The 26,400-nt window shown below is 42.6% G+C and overlaps 1 protein-coding gene across 4 annotated transcripts in view; it reads right to left on the reverse strand.

Annotated features, from left to right (window-relative positions):
* Positions 1–19,285: 19,285 nt before the first annotated feature.
* Positions 19,286–26,400, reverse strand: part of LOC139264538 (caspase activity and apoptosis inhibitor 1) — a 49,865-nt gene continuing 42,750 nt past the window's right edge. For all 4 annotated transcript variants that reach the window (XM_070881185.1, XM_070881166.1, XM_070881174.1 and 1 more), the window contains one exon: positions 19,286–21,351. In XM_070881185.1, coding sequence (XP_070737286.1) covers positions 20,996–21,351 — 356 coding nt within the window. In that variant the 3' untranslated portion in view covers positions 19,286–20,995. The remainder of the gene's footprint in view (positions 21,352–26,400) is intronic.

A 26,400-nucleotide genomic window follows, 5' to 3' on the forward strand; every position in this document is an offset into this window, starting at 1 on the left:
TGAGTTCCCAGCCTTGGTCACCCTGGAGCCATGTCTCCATGATGCCAATTACATCATACCCATTAACTGCTATCTGCACAGTTAATTCATCCACCTTATTCCGAATTCTCCTTGCATTGAGGTACAGAGCCTTCAGGCTTCTCTTTCAAACACACTTTGCTCCTTTAGAATTTTGCTATAATGTGGCCCTTTTTGCTTTAGGTTTCTTGGCCCTCCACTTTTACTTTTCTTCTTTCTATCTTTTGCTTCTACCCCCATTCTACTTCCCTCTGTCTTCCTGCATAGGTTCCCATCCCCCTGCCATATTAGTTTAACTCCTCCCCAATAGCACTAGCAAATACTCCCCCGAGGACATTGGTTCCAGTCCTGCCCAGGTGCAGATTGTCCGGTTTGTACTGGTCCCACCTCCCCCAGAACTGGTTCCAATGTCCCAGGAATTTGAATCCCTCCCCTCTGCACCACTCCTCAAGCCACGTAGTCATCTGAGCTATCCTGCAATTCCTACTCTGACGAGCACATGGCACTGATAGTGCTGTTGGGTAAGTTTAAACTAGCTTGGCAGAGGGATGGGAACCTGAGAACAAATTCAATAGGGAGGAAGTAAACCTGAAATTGGATAGCAAGATTTTTAAAAAGTGCATCTGTAAGACAGAGGAAACGAGAGTTAGTAAGTAGTAATCAAGGAGGTCTTCCTGTGCTAAATAGTACCTACTTTAATGCAAGGAGTATAGCGAATACGGCGGATGAGCTAAGAGCACAGGTAGACACTTGGGAGCATGACATTATAGCCATTACAGAGACATGGCTGAAAGAGGGGTAGGTTTGGCAGATCAATATTCCTGGTTACAGGATTTTTAGACAAGTCGGAGAATGGGGTAAAAGGGGGGGGGGGGGCGGTGTGGCGGTCGTGGTATTGATTAAAGAAACTATTACAGCGGTGAGGAGGGATGATATGTTAGAGGAATCATCAAATGAAGCAATATGGGTTGAATTGCAAAATAAAAAAGGGGCAATCAGATTGCTGGCATTTATTATAGACCCCCCCAAACAGTCGGCGGGAGATAGAGGAGTAAATATGTCGGCAAATTGCTGTGAAGTCCAAAAACCATAGGGTAATAATAGTAGGGGATTTTAACTATCCAAATATTGATTGGGACAAATATAATGTGAAGGGTATAGAGGGTGCGGAATTCTTAAAATGCATTCAAGAGAACTTTTTTAGTCAGTATGTAACAAGCCCAACACGAGAGGGGGTGGTTTTAGTTTGATTTTGGGGAATGAAGCTGGGCAGGTGGAAAGGATATTAGTGGGAGCGCACTTGGGTGCCAGTGACCATAATTCAGTCAGATTGAAGTTAGTTATGGATAAGGACAAGAATAGACCAGGAATAAAAGTCCAAAATTGGGGAAAAGCTAACTTTGCTAAGTTGAGGAGTGATTTGGCCACAGTGGACTGGAAACAGCTACTTGTAGGTAAATTAGTGTCGGAACAGTGGGAAGCATTCAAGGAGAACCAGAAGGCTCAGTCCAAGCATGTGCCCTTGAAGAAAAAGGGTGGGAATAACAATTCAAGCCCCTGGATGTCTAGGGACTTACAGGGGACGATAAAGAAAAAAGGGGAAGCTTATGTCATATACCGACGGCTAAATACTGTAGAATCTCTGGAGTAATACAAGAAGTTCAGAGGTAAAATTAAAAAAACATATTAGGAATGCTAAGAGAGAACATGAAAAATTCTTGGCAAGTAAAATTAAGGAAAACCCAAAGATGTTCTATAACTATATTAAGAGCAAGAGGATAATTAAATAAAGGGTAGGGCCTATTAGAGACCATAAGGGTAATCTTTGTGTGGAAGCAGAAGATGTTAGTATGGTTCTTAATGAATACTTTGTGTCTGTTTTCACAAAGGAAAGGGGCAATGCAGATATTACTATCGAGAAGAAGTGTGAAATTATGGATGAAATAAACAGAGAGAGAGAAGGTATTAAGGGGTTTAGCAGCTTTGAAAGTAGATAAGTCCCCAGGCCTGGATGAAATGCATCCTAGGCTGTTGAGCGAAGTATAAGAGGAAATAGTAGAGGCTTTGACCATCATTTTCCAGTCCTTTTTGCATTTCGGCATGGTGCCGGAAACTGCTAATGTAGTACCCTTGTTTAAGAAAGGAGAAAAGGATAGGCTGAGTAATTACAGGCCGGTCAGCCTAACCTCAATAGTGAGAAAATTATTGGAAAAAATCCTGAAAGACAGGATAAATCTACATTTAGAAAGGCAAGTATTAATTAGGGACAGTCAGCATGGATTGGTTAAGGGAAGATCGTGTTTGACTAATCTGATTGAATTTTTTGAGGAGGTAACCAGGAGGGTCAATGAGGGTAGTGTGTACGATGTAGTGTATATGGACTTTAGCTAAGCTTTTGATAAACTGGTCACGAAGGTTAAAGCCAATGGGATCCAGGGCAAAGTGGCAAGTTGAATCCAAAATTGGCTTAGAGGGAGGGAGGTAATGCTTGATGGATGTTTTTGTGACTGGAAGCTTGTTTCCAGTAGGATTCCGCAGGGCTCAGTACTGGGTCCCTTGCTTTTTGTGGTATATATCAATGATCTAGATTTAAATATAGGGAGTATGATTAAGAAGATTGCAGATGACACTAAAATTGGCTGTGTGGTTGATAATGAAGAGGAAAGTCATGGACTGCTGGAGGATATCAATCTACTGGTCAGGTGGGCAGAACAGTGGCAAATGGAATTTAATTCGGGGAAGTGTGAGGTGATGCACTTGGGGAAGGCTAATAAGGAAAGGGTATACACATTAAACAGTAGGCCACTTAAAAGTGTAGATGAACAAAGGGACCTTGGAGTTCTTGTCTACAGATCCCTGAAAGTAGTAGACCAGGTGGATAAGGTGGTTAAGGCTTACGGAATGCTTGCCTTTATTGGCCGAGGCATAGAATACAAGAGCAGGGAGGTTATGTTTAAATTGTATAATACTCTGGTTAGGCCACAGCTGGAGTATTGCGTGCAGTTCTGGTCGCCGTATTATAAGAAGGACATGATTACACTGGAGAGGGCGCAGAGGAGATTTACTAGGATGCTGCCTGGAATGGAGAATCATAACTATGAGGATAGATTGGATAGGCTGGGTTTGTGCTCAGGCCGAGAGGAGGCGTCATTGAGGTGCATAAAATTTTGAGGGGCCTGGATATAATAGATAGCAAGGGCCTATTTCCCTTGGTGGGGGCGGGGGGGTCAATTATGAGGGAGCATAGTTTTAAGGTGGCTAGTGGAAGGTTTAGTGGTGATTTGAGCGGAGGCTTTTTCACGCAGAGGGTTGTGGGGGTCTGGAACTCACTGCCTGGAAGGGTGGTGGATGCAGAAACCCTCACCACATTTAAAAGGTGCTTGGATGGGCACTTGGAGTGCCGTAACCTGCAAGGTTACGGACCTCAAGCTGGTAAGTGGATAACCCTCTTGTTGGCTGGCGCAGATATGATGGTAAGTACTGCAGGGAATCAAATACATCCAGGGTGATCGCTTAGACTCATTTCAATCGCCTGGATCAGTCGGAGAGGAATTTTCCCAGATTTTTTTCCCCCAATTGGCCTGGGTTTTTTTAATCTGTTTTTTTGCTTCTCCCAGGAGATCACATGGCTCCAGTTGAGGTGGAGTGTAGAATGTTTCGGTGAAAGGGGTGTTGCAGTTGTGTAGGGCGGATTGGTTAGGTCGGATGCTCTTTACCTTTCCGCCATTGTTCATAGGTTTATATTTAACCTTCAGGGCTGCTGACCAAGGTGCCGTGTGGCTCTTTGTCGGCCGGAGCGGACAGGATGGGACGAAATGGCCTCCTTCTGCGCTGTAGATTTCTATGTTTCTATTTTGTAAATTGCCCTTCATCAGGGGCGGAGCGGTGTCGGGGAACCCTCGTCCATTTTCCCGCAGTGGCGTGCACGCGCCGACCTCTTACCGACCAGCAGCGACCCCTTCCGGAAATTTCCCCGCGGAAAATATCCCTTCTGCAGAATTGCCCCACCGGAGCAGCACTGGTGCCCCTGACAGCCTTTTGTGTCGGTGCACTCATTGTTGGTCGACAGCTTGGCCGCCCTGCTAGTGACGCACATATCCAGAGAATTAATTTAAAAAAATGTGCCAGCAACCCAGAGCACCAGATCCTTAACTTGTGCTGACATCAATTGGTCAGAGGATGATCTGGAGAAAGATTACACTGTCATAAGGAGCAGAGTGCTTACTATCATCTCATACGAGATATTGCAGAGCCTTAATCAGTATTTTTGAAATGGATCAATCCTGAAAACAAGAGCCGTGCTTTCCTGCACTAGAAAAATATGACTTAAATCGGATATCAATTCCCTTAGCAATAGGGGTGCTATGAAATTAGTTTTCATTCCTCTGCCCAAGCTACTCTTGAAGCCAACAGGAAGTATTTGACTCCCACGGATTGCTTCACGGATCATTCTCTACCTCCCTCTGGAAAAGCATTACAACTCCAGTTCACTCCTCCTTTAGGAAGCTTAGCTGAGATTAGGAACTTTCTGCATACAAGAACATAAGAATTAGGAGTAGGTCAAGTGGCCTCTCACACCTACTTCGCCATTCAATAGATCATGGGTCATCTGCGACCTCAACTCCACTTTTCTGCCCGACATCCATCTACCTCGATTCCCCTAGAGTCCAAAATTCTATCTATCTCAGCCTTGAATATACTCAGCGATTGAGCAGCCCTTTGGGTCAGAGAATTCCAAAGATTCACAACCCTGACTGACGAAATTCCTCCTCACATCAGTCTTAAAAGACCGAGCTCTTATCCTGAGACTATGAACCTTAGTTTTAGACACCTCAGCCAGGGGAACCAATCTCTCAGCATCTATCCCATCAATCCCCCTCAGAATCTTATATGTCACAGGTGGGGCAGATAGTCATTGAGGGAAGTGGTGGGTGGGACTGATTTGCCGCATGTTCCTTCCGCGCTTGATTTCTGCATGCTCTCTGCGACGAGACTCGGAGTGCTCAGCGCCCTCCCGGATGCACTTTCTCCACTTAGGGCGGTCTTTGGCCAGGGACTCCCAGGTGTCAGTGGGGATGTCGCACTTTATCAGGGAGGCTTTGAGGGTGTCCTTCCGCTGCCCACCTTTGGCTTGTTTGCCGTGGAGGAGTTCCGAGTAGAGCGATTGCTTTGGGATTCTCGTGTCTGGCATGCGAACTATGTGGCCTGCCCAGCAGAGCTGATCAAGTGTGGTCAGTGCTTCAATGCTGGGGATGTTGGCCTGGACAGGATGCTAACGTTAGTGCATCTGTCCTCCCAGGGGATTTGTAGGATCTTACAAAGACATCGTTGGTGGTATTTCTCCAGCAACTTGAGGTATCTACTGTACATGGTTCATGTCTCTGAGCCATACAGGAGGGCGGGTATTACTACCATTTCCTACATTGCAACAGTGACTACATTTAAGTACTTAGTGCGATCAATCGGTCTTTACTCACCAATAACCTGCTCACTGATGATCAGTTTGGGCTACGCTAGGACCACTCAGTTCCGGACCTCATTACAGCATTGTTGCAGACATGCACAAAAGAGCTGAGTTCCAGAGGTGAGGTGAGAGTGACTGGCCTTGAAATCAAGGCAGTATTTGACCGACTGGCATCAAGGAGCCCTCGTAAAATTGAAGTCAATGGGAATCAGGGGGAAAAACTCTCCACTGGCTGGATCCATACCTAACACAAGATGCAGGAAGAATGTTCCCGATATTGGGGAAGTCCAGATCCAGGGGTCACATTCTAAGGATAAGGGGTAAGCCATTTAGGACCAAGATGAGCAGAAACTTCTTTACTCAGAGAATCGTAAACCTGTGGAATTCTCTACCACAGAAAGTTGTTGAGGCCAGTTCGTTAGATATATTCAAAAGGGAGTTAGATGTGGCCCTTATGGCTAAAGGGATCAAGGGTTCGAAAGAGAAAGCAGGAATGGGGTACTGAAGTTGCATGATCAGCCATGATCTTATTGAATGGTGGTGCAGGCTCGAGGGCCGAATGGCCTACTCCTGCACCTATTTTCTATGTTTCAATGAGATAATTTCTCATTCTTCTAAACTCCAGAGAGTATAGGCCCAATCTACTCAATTTCTCCTCATAGGACAACCCTCTCATCCCAGGAATCAATTCAGGAAACCTTGGTTTCACCGCCTCCAAGACAAGTAAAAACTTTCCTTAATACTGTGAACAGTACTCCAGGTGTGATCTCACCAAAATCCTTTGTAGCATGGGTTGCGGCAAAGATGCCGTTGATATTTGGCACTTGGAAGTTTTTTTGGGTCGGGCGGATGTATTTGCGGCTGAGGGGCGGATGTGCCGATATAAGCATTGGCTGCCAAGGATTGTTGGGCATTATCTGTACATTGCATTTTAATATTTCTCACTGCAGAAAGAGCCAGCAGCCTGTTGTGGGAGGGGCCCAGGTATTTTTTCATGTTGCACACGAAATCCACATCTCATGGGCGGGGGTGGTCTGGGACAAGTTACAATGGCCAGGAGAAGGTAATGGGCAAAGATGGAGTGTCCATTGTTAAGCAATGTGAACTCGTCAGAGATAGATCAGATGCAAACTGGTCAGTGATCAAGCCATTACCTGGATGAGATAACTCTGAGAGGCGGGAAACCAGAACAAAAGAAAGCCATTAAGCCCCAGGCCAGTTGGAAGCAAAAACTCATCACCGGCCATCACTGGAATACACATGGGCCACTCAGGCTCGAAACAAGGAAAAAACTATTTGGCCAGAAGAAGCAAATGGACTTTGGATATAAAAGGTGGCCATGTGACCATCACTCTCTCTCTTTTGCTCTCGTTTGCTTCACCTCTACAAGGACCGAGCACTCCGGGCCAATTGTGAGAAGGGGTCGCCGCCGGTCGGTAAGATCATGTATGCCGCAGAGGGAAAATGGGCAGAGCGGTCCCCAACACTGCTCCACCCCTGATGAAGGGCAATTTACAAAATGGCGGCCAGTCCGCCGCGAGTCAGTAGCCATTCGGCACCGCCCCGTGGCCGCAGCTTTCAGGCGGCCAGAGGCCTTATCGGGAGGGGCAATTTCAACCCCCCTTATACTCCAATCCCCTTGCAATGAAGGCCAACATGCCATTTGCTTCCTAATTGCTTGCTATACTTGCATACTAACTCTGTTTCCTGTACGAAGACACCAAAATCTCTGTAGACCAGCATTTAATAGTTTCTCATCATTTAAAAAATATTGTTTTCGTATTCTTCCTACCAAAGTGAATAACCTCACAGTTCCCCACATTATATTCCATCTGCCACCTTATTGCCCTCTCACTTAACCTGTCTATATCCCTTTGCAGGCTCTGTGTACTCCTCACAGCTTACTCTCGAACCTAGCTTTGTATCATCAGCAAACTTGGATACATTGCACTCAGTCCCTTCATCTAAGTCATTAATAAAGCTTGTAAATAGCTGAGGCCTCAGCCTGATCCTTGCGGCATCTCACTAGTTACAGACTGCCAACCTGAAAATGATCCATTTATCCCTACTCTCTGTTTTCTGTCCATTAACCAATCCTCTATCCAGGCTAATGCATTACCCCCAACCCCATGAGCCCTTATTTTGCACAACAACCTTTTATGTGGCACCTGATCGAATGCTTTTTGGAAATCCAAATATACTACATACACTGGTTCCCCTTTATCTACCTGGTTAGTTACATCCGCAAAAAACTCTAATAAATTTGTTAAACACGATTTACCATTCATAAAACCATGTTGACTCTGGCTAATCATATGATTTTCTTGCCCTGTTACCACTTCCTTAATAATGGATTCCAGCATTTTCCCAATGACTGATGTCAGGCTAACTCTCCTGTAATTGCTTGCTTTCTCTCTCCCTCCTTTCTTGAATAGCAGGGTTACATTTGATACCTTCCAATCCACTGGGAGCATTCTAGAATCTAGGCAATGCATACATTATCTCTGCAGCCAACTCTTTTAGAACTCTAGGATGTAGGCCGTCAGGTCCAGGAGATTTGTCGGCTTTTAGTCCCATTAGTTTCTCTAGTACTTTTTATCTACTGATATTAATTACTTTAAGTTCCTCACCCTTATTAGCCCCTTGGTTCCTCATTATTTTTGGTCGGCTTTTTGTGTCTTCTACTGAGAATACAGATACAAAATATTTGTTTAAAATCTTTGCCATTTCCTTGTTCCCCAATATAATTTCTGCTGTCTCAACCTCGAAAGGACCAACGCTTACTTTTGATTCTCATAGAATCACAGAAATTTACAGCATGGAAGGCCGCCATTTTGGCCCATCATGTCCACGCCGGCCAACAAAGAGCTATCCAGCCTAACACCCACTTTCCAGCTCTTGGTCCGTAACCCTGTAGGTTGCGGTACTTAAAGTGCACATCCAAATACTTTTTAAATGTGGTGAGGGTCTCTGCCTCTACCACCCTTTCAGGCAGTGAATTCCAGACCCACACAACCCTTTGGGTGAAGAAATTACCCCTCTCAACCTTCTACCAATTACTTTAAATCTATGCCATCTGGTTATTGACTCTTCTGCGAAGGGAAATAGGTCCATCCTCTCCACCCTATCTAGGCCCCTCATAATTTTATACACCTCGATAAGGTCTCTCCTCAGCCTCCTCTGTTCTAAAGAAAACTCCTCCAGCCTATCCAATCTTTCCTCTTAAAGTTCTTCAATCCAGGCAACATCCTCGTAAATGTCTTCTGTATCCTCTCTAGTGCAATCACATCTTTCCTGTAATGCGGTGACCAGAACTGCACGCAGTACTCTAGCTGTGTCCTAACCAGTGTTTTATACAATTCAAGCATAATCCACCTGCTCTTATATTTTATGCCTTGGCTAATAAAGGCAAGCATTCCGTATGCCTTCTTAAGCACCTTATCTATCTGGTCTGCTACTTTCATGAATCTGTGGACATGCACTCCAAGGTCCCTTTGTTCCTCTACACTTCTCAGTATCCTACCATTTAATGTGTATTCCCTTGTCTTGTTAGCCCTCCTCAAATGTAGAACCTCACACTTCTCCAGATTGAATTCCATTTGCCACTGTTCTGCCCACTCGACCAGTTCATTGATATCTTCCTGCAGTCTACAGCTTTCTTCATCATTATCAACCATACACCCGATTTTACTATCACCTGCAAACTTTGTAATCATACCCCCTACATTCAAGTCTAAATCATTGATACATACCACAAAAAGCAAGGGACCTAGTACTGTGCCCTGCGGAACCCCACTGGAAACAGCCTTCCAGTCACAAAAACACCCATCAATCATTACCCTTTGCTTCCTGCCTTTGAGCCAATTTTGGATCTAACTTGCCACTTTGCCTTGGATCCCAAGGGCTTTTACTTTCGTGACCAGTCTGTCATGTGGGACCTTATCAAAAGCTTTGCTAAAATTCATATACACTCTATAAATCACACTACCCTCATTGATCCACCTTGTTACCTTCTCTTCCTTTTTACATACTTGTAGAAGCTCTTACAATCTGTTTTTACATTTCTTGCTAATTTACTCTCGCATTCTATTTTCTCCCTTTTAATCAATTTTTGGTCATCCTTTGCTATTTTCTGAAGCTCTCCCAAGGCTTAGGCTTACTACTATTCTTTACAACATTATAAGCCTCTTCTTTTAATCTTTTACAAGGTAAAGTTATTTGCCCGATGGAAACACACCTAGTACAATTTCAATAATCATATAGGTACTCACACGAAGCTGAAAAGTGATCCATGATTGTTGTATTGCTGGTCACCAATAACTACTCACATTTATATAGCACCTTTAAAGGATAAATCCATCCCAAAGCTCTTCATAGAAGTGCAATCAGATGGAAATGGACACTAAACCAAAAGGGAGAGATATTAAGAAGGCTGACCAAAAGCTTGATCAAGGAGGTGGCTTTTAAGCAGGAACATGGAGGAGAGCGAAGTTTAGGAAGGGAATTCCAGCATGTAGAGCCTAGGCAGCTGAAAAAACAGCCATAACAGGTAGGGCAAAGGGAGAGGAAATAAATAAAAGGTCAGAATCAGAGCAATGCAGAGTTCTGAGGAGGTTGTAGGGCTAAAGCAGGTTACAGAGACACGGAAATGAATAAATTGTCTGAATCAGTGACAAAGATGTCCACAAGCTCCTTGCCCTGATTATTGGAGGTGAAAGTGGAGGGGGTGAGGGGAAAGAGTAATTTAAAAAAGTGTTGGAAGTGGTTATCGGTGCTTTCCAGTATGGTCCGGGAACAGTGAGTGGTTTGGGGGAGAGGAGAGAATGGCCCAATAGCATTTGATGTGGTCCAGGCGAATCTGGTAAGGGATGGCTAAGCCAATTGCTTGCCAGATACATTCAAGTCTGCCCCTCTAGGACTTAAGGGAGAAATGATGAAGGCTATACCAAGGGGACTACTAGGATGAGTGTGCGTCTAGGATGGGAGAGAGTAAAAGTTTTAATGAGGACAAGGGTTTCAACATTGGAAGAGGGAGTAGTTGAGCAGATCAAACAACTGCATAAGTATTGTGGCAAATTGAGATCCAAAAGCTGGGCAGTTGGCAGCTTGAATGTACATTTGTAAGTGCCTTCGGGGGAGCTTTACCAGGGCTGTTGGATGGGGTGGGGGGCAATGGGATACATTTGTCTATGAGTGTGACCACAGGAGTAGAAAGACCACAGGAATAGAGTGGCTCTGGGAGATAGCAAGGTTGAGGTAGTAGCCGTGAATATACTAGCAGGGTTTATATGGGAGAGGTTTAGGGAGGAAAGGAGGGCAATACAATCAACTGAGAGAAGGCAGGGTGAGTTGAATGGAGATGGAAATCACTGAGGTTGAAGAGTCACTCAGTGCAGAAACTGAGGGAGGATAGGAGGAAAGACAACTCAGTGAGAAACACAGGATTGTGCTCAGGAGGAGGAAAAGGTACCAGAGGAGTATGGGGAAAATACCAAAGATGTGATTTGGTGGTAAGGGCCACTGTAGCAGTTTGGGTAGGGAAAGTGTAGTAAGTAAAGCTGGCCGGATTGGCTTCAGTATGGAGAAAGATGTCGCCACCCATAAGCCAACTTTTCGTCAAAGCCAAGATGTCAATGGAAATATCCACAATAAGGTCCACAATGAATGGACATTATTTTGGAATACTGTCTATCAAATCATAGGGAGAGGTTGTGGGCTGAAGGACCTCAACAGTTAATGTATCAGAGTAAGTTTTTACTTCAAGAATAACACAAAGCAGAAAAATACTCTATTTTCCAAAACTACTTTAAACAGAATTTAATTTTGGAGTAATAAATGAAAAAGATCTTCTGAACTTTAAATATTACCTGATTAATTGAAGAAGTAGGAAGCATAGTCATAACTATCGAGCCATTATGACAGAGTCGTCTCTGGCTTTCTGCAGTAACCCATTGTGCTTTTATTGCAGCACTTCACTTTGCTCTATTCAAACCTGATTGTGCAGTATGCAATTACAGTATTAAGAGCTTTGTTCCCAAGCAGGTTGTCTCAAATTGTCTGCAAAACATTTAAGTTCAGTGTACAGAAAGGGTAGAGCATGCAAAAATAAATAAAATTGTTGCCAGTGCTGCATTTTGTGGTAACACATAAATGACATTTTGGATAGTTTCCAAAATCAAATTAGCAAAGTTTCTCATTATGAAAATAACTGTCCATTTTATTATATTTAAAAGCTAAACATTTTCCATATTTCACGAGATGTATTAATAGTATTTTTATTCTGGGGCCTCTGATTTTCACATAGTTGAAATATGAAAATAACACGATGCTTTGTGTTTTATAAAACAGAGCTTAATTGCATATGTAAATTGACATTGGCTTGTCTAATTTACAACATCACCTAATCTGCATGTATAAAGAAAATGGATCTAATTTGCATCAGAAATTTTTCTCATGACCAAGACAAAACCTTGTACAAAACCTTGCACAGGATATTTTGTTGCAAAATTAAAACACAAGCAACAGTCAATTAAAAAGACTCCAAGCATCTAGATTTTGCATTTAGAATCCAAGATCAATCACCTATGTGTTGCCAGGAAACAATGATTGCAACCCAGCAATATGTGCTTGAGTGTCAGCCTCGACTCAGTGGTAGCACTCTTGCCCGAATCAGAATGTTGTAGGTTCAAGCCCTACTCAAGGGACTTGAGCACATAATCCAAGCTGAAACTTCAGTACAGTACTGAGAACACTGCACTGTTGGAGGTGCCATCTTTGGATGTTAAACTGAGGTCTCTTCTGTCCTCTCAGATGGATGCAAACAATCCCACAGGACAATTCAAAGAACTCGCTGTCCTGGCCAATATTTATCCCTCAACCAACATCACTGTAACAGATCATCTTGCCATTTATCTCAGTGCTGTTTGTGGGACCTTGCTGTTTGCAAATTTGCTATTACATTTCCCTCCATCATAACACTTCAAAAGTATTTCATTGGCTGTAAAATGCTTTGGTACGTCCCAAGGTTGTGTAAAGCCTTTCCTTTTATGGGAGAGACAAATAATGAGGGAAAATGTTAAAGCTTTCTGTCACACTCATCTTCATCCTACATCAAGCAAAGGGGCACTGGGGAATGTTGAATTTAGCATCATAATTTGTATATTTTTGATGTATAACAACTTGCACTTATAAAGCACATTTGATGTAGAAAAAGTCCCATGGCGCTTCACTGGAGTGTTCTCAAACAAAATTTGATGCCGAGCCACATAAGGAGAGATTAGGACAGGTGACCAAAAACTGTGTGAAAGAGTTAGGTTTTAAGGACTATATTAAAGGAGGAGAGGTAGAGAGGCTTAGGGAGGGAATTCTAAGGCACAGACAGCCGCAATGGTGGAGTGATTAAAATAGGGATGTGCAAGAGGCCAGAATTGGAAAAGCACAGAGATCTTGGAGGCTTTGCCCTCTGCCACGTTATCATCTCTCCTTTAAGATCCTGCTTATCTACGGCCCTTCTAGACCCAGTGTTTTTAATCAGAGGCAGCAGTGGAAGTGGGGGATTGTACAGGATGAGGAGCTAGTGATGGCTGCCATCTTTGTAATGCCAGATTCAAGATTGTTTGAGATCCTAATATCTAAATACACCAGTTTTGTGGTCTCCAAAATACTTTCTCTTGCATCAACTAATGAGTGCGCATCTTGGTTGGGATACATTTGTAGCTTTGTGAGCTGTCTAATTAATCCATTTGTCTTGATCAAGAACAAATAGTAAAGAAATAAACTTTACTCATGCCCTCAGGATAACCAATGGATTATTTTTGAAGTGCAATCAATGTTGTTCTGTAGGCAAATATGAAGGTCAAGTTGTATACAAAATGACTGCACAAACGACAAATGAATGATCATCTGATTTTCTTTGTGGTGTTGGTTGAGGGAAAAATGTTGGCCAGGACACCAGGAGAACTCCCTGTTCTTCAAATAGTGCCATGTGGATCTTTTACATCCATCTGAGCAGGCAGATTGGATTAAGCTTAATATATCTGTACCTCTGACAATACAGCATTGTCTCAGTACAGCACTGAAGTGTTAAACCTAGATTATATACTCAAGTCCGAGAGTGAGGTTCTGAACCCACAACCTCTGACTTTGGGGCAAGAGTGCTACCAACTGAGGTGAGCTGGCTCCTGGTCACTGATGACCTTGTTTTATTCTAGATTATGAGATCCCAATAGCCTACTGGCAAGGTTCCTTTTTTTCTGGTAAAGTTTTGGATGCCTTTCCATTGTTCCCCCTGGTCCTCAAGTTAATGATGAGAAATTATTTAGGGCTCCCTACTGGCTCAAGATTTTCTGACTCAACCTCCACTTTGTATCAAATGTTTTCCGCACCCAATAGCAAAAAGGTCCCATGTGAGCAATATTTATCACATATTTGACCCTGAGATAAGTTTGCAACCATATATCTGTTACATCACCAAGACCACCTACTTCCACCTCCTCAATATCGTCCATCTCTGACCTTGCCTCAGCTCATCTTCTGCTGAAACCCTCATCCATGCCTTTGTTCTCTCTATACTTGACTATTTCAATGCTCTCCTGGCTGGCCTCCCAGCTTCCATCCTTCATAAACTTGAATGCATCCAAAATTCTGCTGTCCTTATCCTAACTTGCACCAAGTCCCATTCATCCACTACCCCTGCTCTAGCTGACCTCCATGGCTCCCTATTCGGCAACGGCTTGATTTTAAAATTCTCATCCTGGTTTTCAAAACCCTCCATAGCCTCACCCTTTCCTATTCTCTATCCTCCTCCAGTCCTACAACTATTTTGTAAAACCTGTAAATCAAATGCAAATCAAGTGCCCCCTGATTAAAGGAGGGGGGGGGGGGGCACCAAAACCATCAAATTAAACAAATGTACTTTTAACAATAATGGTTCAAATTAAAATTTGGTTGCCGGAGGTGATGATGTACTCCAGTCCCTCCCGTGCCCACCTCTTGCGGAAGGCCGCGAGCGCACCGGTGGACACTGCGTGCTCCATCTCCAGGGACATCCTGGCTCGGATGTAACCACAGAAGAGAGGCAGGCAGTCGGGCTGAACGACCCCCTCGACCGCCTGCTGCCTGGACTGGTTAATGGCCACCTTGGCCATGCCTAGGAGCTGTCCTACGAAGAGGCCTTCCGACCTGTCCGCTCCCCTCCGCACAGAGTACCCAAAGATCAGGTGTGTGGGACTGAAGTGCAACCAGAATTTGAGGAGCAGCCCCTTCAAATATTGGAAGAGGGGCTGCAACCTCGCACATACAACGTAAACATGGAACACTGACTCTTTCAGACCGCAGAAATTACAGGCGGCCTGGGAGTCCGTGAACAGACTTAAAACCTATTGCACGGAACTGCTCCATGCAACACCCTCCAGGTCAAGTCCCCAATAAATAAAGGGAGGACTCCCATGTAGAGAACACTCCATTGGGGACCCCTGCCTCCTGTCCTACAAGTCTTAGTTGAAGACAAATAAATCAATTAAATCAAGTGCTCCCCTTAAGGGGGGGGACACCCAAACATTTTCAACTAAGTGCCCCCTTGTTTCTTTTTGGTTTTTTGGGTTTTTTTTTCCGGGTGCACCAAAAAACAAATTATGCAAGTGCCCCTGGCTGAAAAGGTGGAGGGGGACACACACACACACACTAAAACCGGCAAATTAAACAAGATAAACTTTAGACATATAAAATCAAATTAGAATTTGGTTGCCGGGGGTGATGATGCACTCCAGTCCCTCCGGCGCCCACCTCTTGTGGAAGGCCGCAAGCATATCGGTGGACACCGCGTGCTCCATCTCCAGGGACACCCTGGCTCAGATGTAACCGCGGAAGAGAGGCTTGCAGTCGGGCTGAACGACTCCCTCGATTGCTCGCTGCCTGGACCGGCTGATGGCCCCCCTTGGCCGTGCTCAGGAGCAGTCTTACAAGGAGGCCCTTGGACCTGCCCGTTCCCCTCCGCACAGGGTGCCCAAAGATCAGGGAGCTTGGGACTGAAGTGCAACCAGAATTTGAGGAGCAGCCCCTCTAGACCGCAGAAATTGCAGGCAGCCTGGGAGCCCATGAACCGACTTAAAAATTTATTGCACAAGACTGCTCCGTGCACCATCATCAAGGCCAAAGACCCCAATAAATAAAGGGAGGACTCCTGTGTAAATGTTGATCTCTTAGAGGACGAGACCGGGGAATTAGTAATGGGGAACATGGAGATGGCAGAAACTCTGAACAAATATTTTGTATCAGTCTTTATGGTAAAGGACACTAACAATATTCTGACAGTGGATAGTCAAGGGGCTATAGGGGGGAGGAACTTAACACAATCACAATCACGAAGGAGGTGGTACTCAGTAATATAATGGAACTAAAGGCAGATAAATCCTCTGGACCTGATGGCTTGCATCCTAGGGTCTTAAGAGAAGTAGCGGCAGGGATAGTGGATGCATTGGTTGTAATTTACCAAAATTCCCTGGATTCTGGGGAGGTCCCAGCAGATTGGAAAACTGCAAATCTAACGCCCTTTTTAAAAAAAGGAGGCAGACAAAAAGCAGGAAACTATAGACCAGTTAGCCTAACATCTGTGGTCGGGAAAATGTTGGAGTCTATTATTCATCATAGGCAGTCCCTCAGAATCGAGGAAGACTTGCTTCCACTCATGAAATGAGTTCTTTGGTGGCTGAACAGTCCAATACGAGAGTCACAGGCGGGACAAACATTCGTCAAGGGAAGGGTTGGGTGGGACTGGTTTACCACATTCTCCTTCCACTGCCTGTGCATGACCTCTTCATGCTCTCGGCATTGACATTCGAAGAGCTCAACACCCTCCCGGATGCACTTTCTCCACCTAGGATGCTCTTCAGCCAGGGATTCCCAGGTGTCAGTGGTGATGTCGCACTTTACCAGGGGGGCTTTGAGGGTGTCCTTGTCATGTTCCCGCTGCCTACCTTTGGCTCGTTTGCCGTGCAGGAGCTCCGCATAAAGCATTTCCTTAGGGTGGGTCTCGTGTCTTTTATTATTAAAGAAGCAGTAGCAGGACATTTGGAAAAACATAATTCAGTCAGGCAGAGTCAGCATGGATTTATGAAAGGGAAGTCATGTTTGACAAATTTGCTGGAGTTCTTTGAGGATGTAATGAACAGGGTGGATAAAGGGGAACCAGTGGATGTGGTGTATTTGGACTTCCAAAAGGCATTTGACAAAGTGCCACATAAAAGATTACTGCACAAGATAAAAGTTCACGGGGTTGGGGGTAATATATTAGCATGGATAGAGGATTGGCTAACAGAGAACAGAGTGTCGGGATAAATGGTTAATTCTCTAGTTGGCAACCAGTAACTAGTGGGGTGCCGCAGGGATCAGTGCTGGGAACCCAACTATTTACAATCTATATTAATTGGAAGAAGGAACTGAGTGTAATGTAGCCAAGTTTGCTGACGATACAAAGATGGGAGGAAAAGCAATGTGTGAGGAGGGCACAAAAAATCTGCAAAAGGGCAGAGACAGGCTGAGTGGACAAAAATTTGGCAGATGGAGTATAATGTTGGAAAGTGTGAGGTCATGCACTTTGGCAGAAAAAAATCAAAGAGCAAGTTATTATTTAAATGGAGAAAGATTGCAAAGTGCCGTAGTACAGCGGGACCTGGGAGTACTTGTGCATGAAACACAAAAGGATAGTATGCAGGTACAGCAAGTGATCAGGAAGGCCAATGGTATCTTGGCCTTTAATGCGAAGAGGATGGAGTATAAAAGCAACTATATAAGGTATTGGTGAGGCCACACCTGGAATACTGCGTGCAATTTTGGTTTCCATATTTACGAAAGGATATACCTTGGTTTGGAGGCAATTCATAGAAGGTTCACGAGGTTGATTCCGGCGATGAGGGGGTTGACTTATGAGGAAAGATTGAGTAGGTTGGGCCTCTACTCATTGGAATTCAGAAGAATGAGAGGTGATCTTATCGAAATGTATAAGATTATGAGGGGGCTCGACAACTTGACAAGGCAGAGTGGATGTTTCCATTGATGGGGGAAACTAGAACTAAAGGGCACGATCTTAGAATAAGGGGACGCCCATTTAAAATGGAGAGGAGGAGAAATTTCTTCTGAGGGTTGTAAATCTATGGAATTCGTTGCCAGAGCTGTGGAAGCTGGGACATTTGAATAAATTTAAGACAGAAATAGACATTTTCTTAAACGATAAGGGGATAAAAGGTTATGGGGAGTGGGTGGGGAAGTGGAGCCGAGTCCATGGTCAGATCAGCCAGGATCTTATTGAATGGCGGAACAGGCTCGAGGGGCCGTATGGCCTACTCCTGTTCCTATTTCTTATGTTCTTATGAAATGTTCATCCCATTAGCTTGTGTTGTATTCAAACTCTGATCTCCGATGCAAGACCAGTGTCTAACCCATGATTGCACCATCCAAATCAAAAAAGGGTATACCAACTTTCTACCACTTCATAAAACCTGCTTAAGATGCAAGTAACTTTATTCTTCTCTTCCCAAAATCTGTGTTTAATTTAATTACACTATTCTATTTATTTTACCCTATCTGCTTTATTGGATTTAATATTTACTTCTGATGCAAGGATATTTAATTCAGATGCAATTAATTTGTCCATTCTTTTCCCCTCCCCACTATTGACATGATTACACATTTTCTCTCATTACTTCTCATGTTAAATTCATAGCTTTTTGTAAAGTGGCCATTGGTTTCGCACTGCACCAGGTAGCCTTTAACCACACCAATGGCTTTAAATGAATTGATCATTCATCATGCTCTGAACTTGGCTGACTGCAGCCAAAATGTCCAAACTAAGCATCAAAGCACCTCAAACATTCCCTTCTTGTCCCACTGTGAACATCTGTATAAAGTGTTGAGAAAGATTTTAATTTGGCTTCTCTCCCCTTCCCCACTGCTAACCTCACCATTAAATGTTCTGCCTGGTTTGTTCTGGTTTACTATGCTATTATAATTCCACAGGAATAGGGTGAAAATTACAACTCCCAGGATGGAAACAAATCACACACAGAATTTGTCCATAAAAATTACAATAAAAATCCCAGCTCAGAGAAAATTTTTGATTCTGGGGCTGAGCAGAACTCAAGCCAGTAAAATCAGAAAGTTTCCCTGCATGACAATGGTGACTACACTTCAGAAAAGTAATTTGTTGACTGTGAAGTACTTTGGGACATCAATATTTCTAATTGATGATGTTCACAAACTAAGAATTGCTTTCTGCCTGTGTTTTTTTCATACTTCTTTAGGTTTTGATCAACATTTATGATGAGATAATGATCACCAGGGTATCTCCTACCAGACACCATGTAGAGAATTACCAGAAACAGAGTAGAGGCACAATGATTAGGTGGGTAGAGTTAAAAGTAGGTTACAGCAAAAATATGGAAAGGAAAAAAAAAAGTTCAAATATGGGCTGAGATATAAAAATATTCAACCCAATTTTGATTTGAAGTCTCCAGCATCCAATTTATAATTCAGTAGCTCGTGTCTTGCCAAAGTCTTCCATAAACTCCCATCTCTCACAAGTGGCTCTCAATGCCTTTGCTTCAACATGATCTTTGCAGGCTAATAAAAACTTATGCTGATTGTTGATCTTATTTAAAAAATCATGAGGACAAATACACTTTCAAGATAGTACTTCAGTCAACATCCACTTGTAGTATAAATGCCAACTCATTAACAATTACTAGGTGGTTCGGTAAAGCAAGCATGTACAATTCAAAGCAACAATATTAAGGAGACACATGCAAGCTATTGAAAAATATTCATACCACATTGTGGTTTAATTGCATTTGAATCTAGACAATTGAGATTATGTCAAAGACCCACAATTAATATAACAGTAAACGCTTGAAAATGCCATTCTGCTTTCCAGGGGAATGTTCTCAATCTTAACAGCACATGGAATGATTGCTCTGTTGAATCTAGTCAGACGCCTGTGGCTACTTTCACCTGAGAAAATTCTGTTCCATTTTCCTTAAAGGAGCACGTTTCAGCAGAAGTAGCTTGTAAAGTAGGAAGCAGCTTGTAAGTTTCCCAAAAATTAAAAGCTATGGGGAGTCTGTTAAAAAAATCAATTTTATCAATCCAGGAAACAATAAGCTTCTTAAAATACATAATACAAACAACTAGTTGTTTGCAAAATAGGATTGTAAAATAATGCAATCTTTTTTTATTACATACAAATAGTATGTTTTCAGATCATAGCTAAATTGGTGCCATTTCATTTTCAAGAGCTCATCTTGAAAATGGAGCTTTCAACAAAAGCAACCATAGCATTTTTTTCTCAAATCAAATTAAAATATATCTTCTTTTTTTAAAGACATAATGGAAGTATTCAGATCCTCATTCAATAAATTGTTTTCTCATGCTCCAATATACTCAAGAACATTCATCTTTAACTCTATTGAATAACAGCAACCACGAATCAGCATGCAATGACTTCACATTTTGAAGTTAACTTAAACACAGGTAAATGAACCAAATGTGATCTTAACATTTTCAATTTATTAATCAATAAGTTTTTTTAACTAAACTTAAAAAAAACAAAATTTCTGCTGGACAAATATATTTCCCTGCAACACAAATCTACAATAACAAAATATGCAGCATTTATGAGAGCTCCTTGCTCCATAGATGTGCCTGATTTCTTCACCAATAACCCTATTTCAACATTTTGAGATATGTGCAATTTAGAACTACTTTATCGACTTCAAATAGGACTGCCACTAGAAGATCCATTAAAAAAAAAATCAAGTGTTTGGCAGCCTCTTACTATAATCGCAGTTCAGAGATGTACAAATAATGACATTCAAAATCATTGCAATTTTAGAATAGTGCTCAACATTACAAGGCATTAAAACACATGTTTTTAAAATGTGCTTTACTCTTTAAATCACAGCACTTCTCTCTCCTTCTATTACTTTACCTCAGTTATTGTGAAAATTCCTCCAAAGTGCTGACTCCAGTTAACTGGGACGACTGCTGAGGGCAAGATGGGCATTTCTTTCCCATTGGTTAAAAGTTGACAACAATAACAAGTCTACACCAGCACTAGGACATAAACATTTGACTGAATGAGGAAAAGTCACTTATCGTTTCACTGCCAGGCCATCCAGAGTACAATTAATTATTAGGCACTATGTTCGTGAGCATTCTTTGCACAAGTTCAAAATATCTGCACCCATTATTACAGCATAGCATTTTTGCAAAATATTTCCAACAGTAAATTTGAGTTCCATATTTTACTACTGAATTGCTAATGGAGCTCAGAAATGTGAAACAAAATAACGTCAAAAAGATTTCCTGCCATAGAGGAAGCACAAAGTAAATTTGCAATTTGGGGGAGGGAGAAAAAGGGCGAGAGTGGAAACAGGAGTGTTCTCTAGTATTCTACTTGGCCTGTAGTGTTAAGTTTACAATAATTCACACCACTTAACTGCTGTACAAACATAGCTGTAACTCTTAAGACTGTGTTTTGGTGTCACCAGCTCTCATTAAAGCCTTGATTGCCCTGGCCCGCATTTCTAGTTCTAGCAGTTCCAGTTGCTGTGCTGAAGGCTGAAGACCATCCCCATTAGGATTGGGAGAACCAGCAGATTGATCTCTCCCTGTGGTAGAGCCCGACAAACCTAGAATCTCATTTACACTCTTTTCAATGTCCTTTTGAATCTCATCTTCAACACCAACACGAGTTGTCGTACTTTTGTGAACTATCAAGTCTGTATTGTCTTCTTGTTCATTGCAGTTTTGTTCTATGTCACTATCATATGCTTCAGCATTTATGCTAAGGGCATCACTTTCATCTCCAGAGGCCCCACCTGATTCAGAAAGGACAAATCCATATTATTTAATGACTTAATGCATATCAATTAACTGAAAATGTACCTTTCATTGAGCTTAGTAAATAAAATATACCAAGAATGCAACAAGAAAATCCAGCTGTTGTATCTCCATTTTAAATATGATACATCACTGAACTAGTAACATTCCACATTTGACTAGAGAGCAGGCCATCCTAGACTGGGTCTTGTGTAACGAGAGAGGATTAATTAGCAATCTGGTTGTGGGGAAGTGTGAGCATAATATGGTAGAATCCTTCATTAAGATGGAGAGTGACAGTTAATTCAGAGACTAGGGTCCTGAACTTAAAGAAAGGAAACTTCGATGGTATGAGACGTGAATTGATTAGGATAGACTGGAGAATGATACTTAAAGGGTTGACGGTGGATGGGCAATGGCAGACATTTAAATATCACATGGATGAACTACAACAATTGTACATCCCTGTGTAGCTAAGAATAAAAAAAGGGAAGGTGGCTCAACCGTGGCCAACAAGGGAAATTAGGGAAAGTGTTAAATTCAAGGAAGAGGCATATAAATTGGCCAGAAAAAGCAGCAAACTTGAGGACTGCAAGAAATTTAGAATTCAGCAGAGGAGGACAAAGGGTTTAATTAGGAGGGGGAAAATAGAGTATAAGAGTAAGCTTGCAGGGAACATAAAAACTGACTGCAAATGCTTCTATAGATACGTGAAGAGAAAAAGATTAGTGAAGACTAATGTAGGTCTCTTACAATCAGAATCAGGGGAAATCATAATGGGGAACAAGGAAATGGCAGACCAATTGAACAAATACTTTGGTTCTGTCTTCACTAAAGAAGACACGAATAACCTCCCAAAAATACTGTGAACCGAGAGTCTAGCGAGAAAGGAGAACGAAAGGAAATCTTTGTCAGTCAGGAAATGGTGTTGGGGTAATTGAAGGGACTGAAGACCAATAAATCCCCAGGGCCTGATAGTCTGCATCCCAGAGTACTTAAGCAAATGGCCCTAGAAATAGTAGATGCATTGATGGTCATTTTCCAACATTCCATGGACTCTGGTTCAGTTCCTATGGATTGGAGGGTAGCTAATGTAACCCAACTTTTAAAAAAAGGAGGGAGAGAGAAAACAGGGAATTATAGACCGGTTAGCCTGACATCGGTAATGGGGAAAATGCTGGAATCAATTATTAAAGATGTAATAGCAGCGCATTTGGAAAGCAGCGACAGGATCGGTCCAAGTCAGCATGGATTTATGAAAGGGAAATCATGCTTGACGAATCTTGTGGAATATTTTGAGGATGTAACTAGTAGAGTGGATAAGGGAGAACCAGTGGATGTGGTTTATTTGGACTTTCAAAAGGCTTTTGACAAGGTCCCACACAGGAGATTAGTGTGCAAAATTAAGGCACATGGTATTGGGGGTAATGTATTGATGTGGATAGAGAACTGGTTGGCAGACAGGAAGCAAAGAGTGGGAATAAACGGGTCCTTTTCAGAATGGCAGGCAGTGACTAGTGGGGTGCCGCAGGGTTCCGTGCTGGGATCCCAGCTATTTACAATATATATTAATGATTTAGATAAAGGAATTGAGTGTAATATCTCCAAGTTTGCAAATGACACTCAACTGGGTGGCAGTGCGAACTGCGAGGAGGATACTAGGAGGCTGCAGGGGAACTTGAACAGGTTAGGTAAATGGGCAAATGCATGGCAGATGCAGTATAATGTGGATAAGTGTGAGGTTATCCACTTTGTGGCAAAAACAGGAAGGCAGTTTATCAGAATGGTGACAGATTAGTAAAAGGGGAGGTGCAATGAGACCTGGCTGTCATGGTACATCAGTCATTGAAGGTAGGCATTTGAGTATCGGAGCAAGGAGGTCTTATTGCAGATGTACAGGGCCTTGATGAGACCACACCTTGAGTATTGTGTGCAGTTTTGGTCTCGTAATCTGAGGAAGGACATTCCTGCTATTGAGGGAGTGCAATGAAGATTCACCAGACTGATTCCCGGGATGGCAGGACTGACATATGAAGAAAGACTGGATCGACTAGGCTTATATACACTGGAATTTAGAAGAATGAGAGGGGATCTCATAGAAACATATAAAATTCTGACAGGATTGGACAGGATAGATGAAGGAAGAATGTTCCCGATGTTGGGGAAGTCCAGAACCAGGGGTCACAGTCTAAGGATAAGGGTTAAGCCATTTAGGACCGAGATGAGGAGAAACTTCTTCACTCAGAGAATTGTGAACCTGTGGAATTCTCTACCACAGAAAGTTGTTGAGGCCAGTTCGTTAGATATATTCAAAAGGGAGTTAGATGTGACCCCTACAGCTAAAGGGATCAAGAGGTATAGAGAGAAAGCAGGAGTGGGGTACTGAAGTTGCATGATCAGCCATGATCTTATTGAATGGTGGTGCAGGTTCGAAGGGCCGAAATGGCCTATTCCTGCACCTACCTTCTATGTTTTTATATTGATATCATTATGATCCAATTAAAATTAACCAGTTTTACATATTAAGATGTTTATGCAGTAGCACTTAATCTACAAAAAATGAAAAAAAACAGCGAATGGAGTCAGGTGTGATCAGTACATTGCTCAGTATCACAGAAACCTTGCTGAACTAAGCTCACAAAGGGACCACTGCATTTTTATATCACATGACATTCAGAATTTCCAGAACATTAAAGTGGAAGTTAAATGAAATGTGTAAATATTTAATTCTGAGTGAGCAAATCATTGGTTTGAATGTATATGATTATATTTAGTACATCCATTTTTAAAATTAATGTGATTTAATTGACTGTGGTCTAGAGGATAGATGCTGGACTTCAAGGATTCCAGACCCCCCCCCCCACCCCCAATAACTACACTATAATTTTTAACAATTCACCTTCACAAATCCCATCAATGGCACTGTCCCAACTGGCATGGAAAGGTTGCCGTTACATTGAATTATCTCCGAGATCATCAAAGCTTCTCAGTGCTGTTTGAACTTGACTCTTCCCGAATAAAGAGTATTAATTTAATACCAGAGTTTAAACCATTTCTCCATGCCCCAGTCCCACCCTAATAACCCAACTGTGCTCAGAATAGCATTTGGAATGTAGCAAAAGGGTCTGAAGTTATTTCCTCTAACTGTAGAACCATCCCATTTGCACTGTGAGACTGTCACCAACAAGAAAATACGACCACAATTCCATGAACATGCAACCAACCTTGGATCTGCCTCCTCTTCACAATGTACAATAAAACTTAAATACAACATTTCACATGTGCACCAAAAATTTAATTTCCTAACTTCACCTTAAGAATGTCAAGCAAAAAAGATAAAATCCACCCTTTTCTACTGCCCTACTCAGCAATTTGACTCAACGATAACCAAGGTGAAACTCAAGGATTATGATGATCAAATTCAAAGTAGGTAAAGATACAAAAGTTCAAGGGGTTGGGGGTAATATATTTGCATGGGCAGAGGATTGGCGAACAGAAAACAGAGTCGGGATTAATGGTTCATTCGCGGGTTGGCAATCAGTAACTAGTGGGGTGCCGCAGGGATCAGTGCTGGGATTCCAACTATTTACAATCTATATTAACGACTTAGATGAAGGGACCGAGTGTAACGTAGCCAAATTTGCTGATGATACAAAGGTGGAAGGAAAAGCAATGTGTGAGGAGGACTCAAAAAATCTGCAAAAGGACATAGACAGGCTAAGTGAGTGGGCAAACATTTGGCAGATGGAGTATAATGTTGGAAAGTGTGAGGTTATGCACTTTGGCAGAAAAAAAAAATCGAAGAGCAAGTTATTATTTAAATGGAGAAAAATTGCAAAAGTGCTGCAAGTACAGCGGGACCTGGTGCATGAAACACAAAAAGATAGTATGCAGGTACAGCAAGCGATCAGGAAGGCCAATGGAATCTTGGCCTTTATTGCAAAGGGGATGGAGTATAAAAGCAGGGAAGTCTTGCTACAGTTATACAGGGTATTAGTGAGCTCATACCTGGAATACTGCGTTTGGTTTCCATATTTCAAAAAAGGTATACTTGTTTTGGAGGCAGTTCAGAGAAGGTTCACTAGGTTGATTCCGGAGATGAGGGGGTTGACTTATGAAGAAAGGTTGAGTAGGTTGGGGCTCTACTCATTGGAATTCAGAAGAATGAGAGGTGATTTTATTGAAACGTATAAGATTATGAGAGGGCTTGACAAGGTGGATGCAGAGAGGATGTTTCCACTGATAGCGAAGACTAGAACAAGGGGGCACAATCTTAGAATAAGGGGCTGCCCATTTAAAACTGAGATGAAAGTGAATTTCTTCTCTCAGAGGATTGTAAATCTGTGGAATTCGTTGCCTCAAAGAGCTGTGGAAGCTGGGTCATTAAATAAATTTAGGGCATAGACAGTTTCTTAACTGATAAGGGAATAAGGGGTTATGGGGAGTGGGCAGGGAAGTGGACCAGAGTCCATGATCGGATCAGCCACGATCGTATTAAATGGCGGAGCAGGCTTGAGGGGCCATATGGCCTACTCCTGCTCTTATTTCTTATATTCTTCTATACTTGAGCACCAAAGGGATTTGGTTTATACTGTGTCTGGCTTTTTTCACTTTGAAATCATCTTTATTTTTTTAAATGGAGATTTTACCATCTAGAGGCTGAACTTCAAGAACTACACATTGAGTTGTGCATGGATGGAGGTAGCTGTACAACACACAGGCACCTCATGCCAAAACCATTAAGAAAATTCTTGGCTGAGATATTGTTCAACTAGCCTTGCACAACTAATTTTTATATCAAGAGTCACAGGATATTCAGTAAGGAACCGCAAAATGCAGTACAGGTGCAGCGTCGAAAATACGGAGTTCCGGAATCCGGAAAAATCAGTGGCAGGGTCATCTGGAATCCATTAAAATGTTCCGGAATCTGGACCGCTGACCTTGCCGATCTCAAGGTCCCGCCACTGCCCGACCTCGGGCCTTTCCCCAACTGACCTTACCTCGGGGCTTCCTCGCCGGCCCACACGAACACCTCCTTTTCGGCGAGG

This window comes from Pristiophorus japonicus, chromosome 1, assembly GCF_044704955.1.
Source record: "Pristiophorus japonicus isolate sPriJap1 chromosome 1, sPriJap1.hap1, whole genome shotgun sequence".
Classification (NCBI taxonomy): domain Eukaryota; kingdom Metazoa; phylum Chordata; class Chondrichthyes; family Pristiophoridae; genus Pristiophorus; species Pristiophorus japonicus.